The following is a 5,162-nucleotide window of genomic DNA, read 5'->3' on the forward strand; positions in this document are numbered from 1 at the left end:
ACCTAAGGTTGTTTGAAAGCAGACGTCTTTGAAGCTCAGACTTGTGGGTCAAACCAATATCAAGAGTGTTGTAGAAAGGACCTCTTTAAATCCACTTGGAATTGTGGAAGATGAAGCACAGAACGCTGCTGCCACTTTAAAAAGGCAAGTTGCCCTTAAATGCAGCAGAAATGTTGGTTTAACTCCATCCTAAAGTAGTTTGTTTCAATGGTTAAAGTCTATGGAACCAGTGATACGCACACAACTGGTCTTACAGCGCCCTCTGGTGGTGATTGAATGCACGACAGACAAGAAAAATCTGGTGAAAACCATTTAATAAATGCTTTACAGGTAAAATCAGTTTAAAAAGTATCGCTGTACATTTACACTTTCACACGTTAAGAAAATAGCATAAAAAAGTAGAAACTGCCTCGTTTTAGACCTCAAACACGGCCGGACGTTGTGAAAACTGGGGTTTGACCGACTACGAAAACACACGGCGACGTCTCGACCGTCTGCCACAAAGACGTCCGGGTGCGAACATTAAGTAGTGTGTTAAGAACAGACATGCGATAGTGGTGAGGTGGTGGAATTACAGTCACTGGAGTCGTCTCTGAGGCAGAGACTGAACTGCGGCGAGATACGAGGTCTAAAAAAAAAACACATTTGAGGGGAAAAAACGGCCATTAGAAAACACGCAAAACCGCCCGTGATGGAGTCACATTAAAATCTTAAGTTACAACTGTACAAATTTAAAGCACACGGTGCCAAAGACGCGGGCGCCGTCGTCTCACTGCGCGATCTGCTTCGCCAGTTCCTTCACCACCGAAGACTTGAGGTGCGCGACGGTGGCGATCCTCATCTGCTTCGACGTCGAGTATTTGCTCTTGACGGCCTGCGGGGGGGGGGGGGGGGGGAGACGGACGGCGTCGTTAGACGCGAACAATCGAAAAAACCAGAGACTCGAGGAGACTCCGTCAAAAGAAAGCCGAGTACTCACAATGTGCTTGGTCAGCCCGTCGTTGACTTTGACGACGTTCTTGGCGATGTGCGCCATCACAGGAATCAAACTCTCTGCTGTGTAGTCCATGTAGTGCTGCAGCGTCACATCCTGAGGAGAGACGAGAGAACGTGGATCAGCAAAACGCATCTAATCGGGCAGCCATTTTGGAATCCGTCTTTCGAGATGGAGATTAGATCTTAACACTTGGAACCAAATGCGCCATTTCGGCAGGAGAAACTGTCCTATTCCACTCCAGAGACGGGTTACTGGGCTCTACCAGAAGAAGCGCAACTCGTTTCTTCTCTGGTCCGTTCATAGAAAGCTAAAATGGTGGCTAGCTGTTGTGTCCTATAACGACAGAGGAACATTTCACTGGTTCAAAGATCCTCACTACAGTTGAAGCTCCTATAAGGAGAACCCTTGAGGTCTTCAGTTGGCTTTAAAACTGAATCGTAGTACTTTACCCAACCAAAATGGTGGCTTCCATAGAGCGCGCCTCTCTTGATATGAATTCTTAAGACATTGGAGGCAACTCCTGACTATTTTTCCGTGAAAACCTTTCGCTCACCCATTCTCCAGCATCCAAGACCTTGAGGGTCAGAGCGAAGGCGGCGCAGGCCATCATGGAAGGAGGGTAGTGGACCATCTCGTAGTCGCCCATGGTGAGCTCCAGGAGGTATTTAGCCAGGGTGTGCTGCTCGGCAGTCACCTGGCCGGAGAGAGAGAGAGAGACGTTAGCGTCTGAAGATACAAAAAAAAAAACCTTAAACCGTGCGAGCGGTGGTTTCTCCCCCTCCGACTGTACCTCGTAGATCTTTGAGGCTCTCCTGAGGAACTGCAGGGGAAGCGGTCGGCCCAGCTGGAACTTGATGGTGCGCAGGATGGTCATCTCCATGTCGCGGATCTGGGCGGTGGTGTAGGCGCGGTCCGTCACGTAGGCGAAGTCGGAGATCTCGGGCGGGTACATCTCCTCGTACTTGGAGGCGAGGAACATGGCGGAGACCCCGACCAGCTGCAGCTGCTTCTTGGGGACTGGGTGGTCCTGGTGGAGATCGGTTCGGGATTAGTCGGCAGATCTTTACGGTTCTTAATATTCCTCTTTAAAAAAGGGCAATTCTCACCTGAAGAAAGCGGTCGATGAGGGCCACCGTCATGTACATCGTCTCCTGCAGCAGACGAAACTTCAGGCTCACTTGCACCAGCCAGTCGACGAGGATGGCTCTCATGTTCCCCGTCACCTCCTTCCCCTGCAGGTACGTGGGTCGGACGTTCTGCTCAACCTGGTGGACGACAACGCCGGATTAGAACCGGACGAGACGAGCACACGGGGACCAACGTTTGACACGAAGTGAAAAGGTCTTGCCTCGAGCTGCCGGAGATACTTGTAGATGTCCTTCACGTACTCGCTGCAGAGCATGGGGTTGTCGTAGTCGTCGGCGTCCACGTCCTTGACGGCGGTGTGGAGGATGACGTCGGAGAAGGCCTGGCAGAGGTCGCCGGGTTCACAGCCGGACGTCTCCATCGGAGTGGGAGACTGTGGTTCTGGAAGAACCTGGAGGTGGTGGTGGGAGTGGAACATCATGACATGAGCTTCCAAACACATCCAGACGGACGTGAAGGAACACCCGAGCGTCAACTCACCTGGACCTCGGGCTCTGGCTCTGGCTTAACGGGAACGACATTTTCCTGTTGTTTTGGTGCGACCACTTTCTCTACTTTGGTCTTTTTCGTCGCCTCGGTCTTGACGTTCTGAAACAAAAGCAGAGTTTGGTGTTTGAGCAGGAGCAGATGGTTCAAATAACCAATATCATTTAAAAGAAAACAGAAAAACAGCAGCTTGCATCCAGGATGGTGCATCACTGCCATCTACTGGGCCAAAGAGTTAATGCACAGAGCTAATCAAAAGTGAAAAGAATCTTAAATTGCACTTTTCCATGTTATTGTATTCCATTAAATCCATTTAGCCTCTTGTAGCATAGTGCATTTGTTGTTTTTATACAAGAAATGCATTTCTTTGGAGTCACAACACTCCATGTGCTGGATGTTTATCGTTGTATATAAACATTTTAAATCAAATACAAGCGCTTTAAATTCAGCAAAACAAATGTAAACACACTGGATTTTACTGCACTTTAATAACGACTGCTAATTTTCATATGATGCAGAATACACTCAAATGTGCATTATTCAGTTAGAACACCGTTGCTCTAAAGTTTAAAAGGTCACAGAACAAAAAGATGCATTTGCAGCCAGTGCAAAAACTTGAATTATTTTGTTTTACAATATTTACGCCATCCATTTACCTTCAAAAATTATGATTTATTTGCCCAAAACGCCTTAAATACATACTCACGGTGACTGCATTGGATTAATTGGCGTATTTGAGCTTCCATTTGATAAACACAAGGAAGTAGCACTTAGCAACGGGCCCTACTTTAGCAAAAAGAGCTAATAAATAAGCTAAGGTGCTGAAATGAGAACACATGGTGAACATTAGCTGGTTTAAATGAATAACAATGACATTATAAAGATGTTATAGCACAGGTTACAGAAGCATATACACGTTATATTATAAAGATTTACCTTTTTCTGGACTTCCTTGGTCACTGCGATGTTACCGATCTCACCGAGGGCCGCGCGAGGCTTCGTGGGCCCGGTCACGGAGCAGGCCTTAACGGCCATTTCGGCCCTGGAGGAAGCCAAGCGGTTCTATAGAACGAAAGGAAAAGAAAAAATACGTTTAAAAACATGAAATAACACATTAATAAAAGACAGCAGGACTCGGATATTTAATGCACAACTGTGGATAACCTGACAACACCCATGAAGGACGAGGAGGCTATACAACAGCGAGTATTTTAGCGAAAATCAACATGCAAATAAAGCATATTTTGCTTAAAAGTGAGATTAAATGCATAGTTGAGAGAATAAAAGAGAGTGTAAATAAGGTTTAAAGACTTACTCTGGTAACACGGAGAGCCATTTGTGCGAGTAGTTGGTCTCAGCGGTGGATACTGGAGAATGATGCGTTGTAGCACAGTTTTCACTGCACCGGTTTAAATCCTCGCTGGCTTCGCGCTGATTGGCCGAGACCGGGACGACGCCAGCGTCTGATTGGTCGAGCGCAGCTGCTTCAAATGCGTTACCGGGGCAACCAGTGGTCACGTGTCACAGCTCACTTCCTTTTTCCTGTTTTTTTTCGCCTGCTTGTATGTTTTTAATTTTTAAATCACACTTTGTGTGTTTAAGTCGTTATTGTCTGATGTTTGTATCGCTACATTTATGTTTAAATGGTGCTGTTTTCTTGTCTAATGTTGAAGTTTAATGTGTTGTCGTGTAAAATGGCCGCTACTTTGTGTGTAATAGAGAGTATTATGACCATTAATCTACTGATTAAAAATTATAATAACTTATTAATTATTAGTAGGTGTGGTTTTCAAACAAACAACTTTAGGTGACTTTTAAGGATGACCGAAATAAATATAAAATGTATAAATACATAAATGCAAAAATAAATTTGGTAACATTTACTTGTTAATAGTAATAGTATTTTTTTTTTATTATACATATATTTATTCATCTTGTATTTCATTATTAATTAATTAATTAATTTATTTTTTCATTCATTCATTCATTCATTTGTGTATATATATATATACACACAAATATAGATATACATATATTAATTAATTAACGATGAAATACCAGTATGAATAAATAAATAAATAAATGAGGAATTAGATAAATAAATAAATCGACTATTAAAAATACATTGATAAGTAAATATATCACATTTATTTTTGCATTTATTTATTTATTTATTTATACATTTTATATTTATTTCCGTATTGCTGTATGTCATTTATCAGACCAAATTATTACTCGATAATGAGTTGCAGCTCGAAGCGCCTCCTTATCGTTTCGATTTCATATACTGTATTTGTATTTAAATAATAATAATAATAATAATAATAATAATAATAATAATGATAATAAATGTATCTTAATCGTGTTTAATCTTCATTGATTAAGTCTTTAAAGCCTTTTTTTTTACCCCAAACACATCAAAGGAAACTTTTTCCTATACTAAATTCCCTGACCTATACTCCAGTCCGGTAGGTGGCGATCGACTAGTGTCGCTCATTTAAACCCAACAAATAAAGCAGAAGACGAAGAAGAA

General features: G+C 42.9%; 1 protein-coding gene across 1 annotated transcript; it reads right to left on the reverse strand.

The window, feature by feature from the left end:
- Positions 1-763: 763 nt before the first annotated feature.
- Positions 764-3,965, reverse strand: ccnb1 (cyclin B1; the record flags this gene model as incomplete). Its single annotated transcript, XM_083899409.1, has 9 exons — positions 764-874; positions 980-1,090; positions 1,551-1,691; positions 1,788-2,024; positions 2,104-2,262; positions 2,346-2,534; positions 2,624-2,731; positions 3,566-3,691; positions 3,945-3,965. The coding sequence occupies 9 exons, from the start codon at positions 3,963-3,965 to the stop codon at positions 770-772; spliced, it is 1,197 nt and encodes a 398-aa protein (XP_083755535.1). The 3' UTR covers positions 764-769.
- Between the last annotated feature and the right edge of the window lie 1,197 nt (positions 3,966-5,162).

The sequence above is a fragment of the Microchirus variegatus genome, assembly GCF_963457635.1.
Source record: "Microchirus variegatus genome assembly, chromosome: 1".
In the NCBI taxonomy this organism is placed as follows: domain Eukaryota; kingdom Metazoa; phylum Chordata; class Actinopteri; order Pleuronectiformes; family Soleidae; genus Microchirus; species Microchirus variegatus.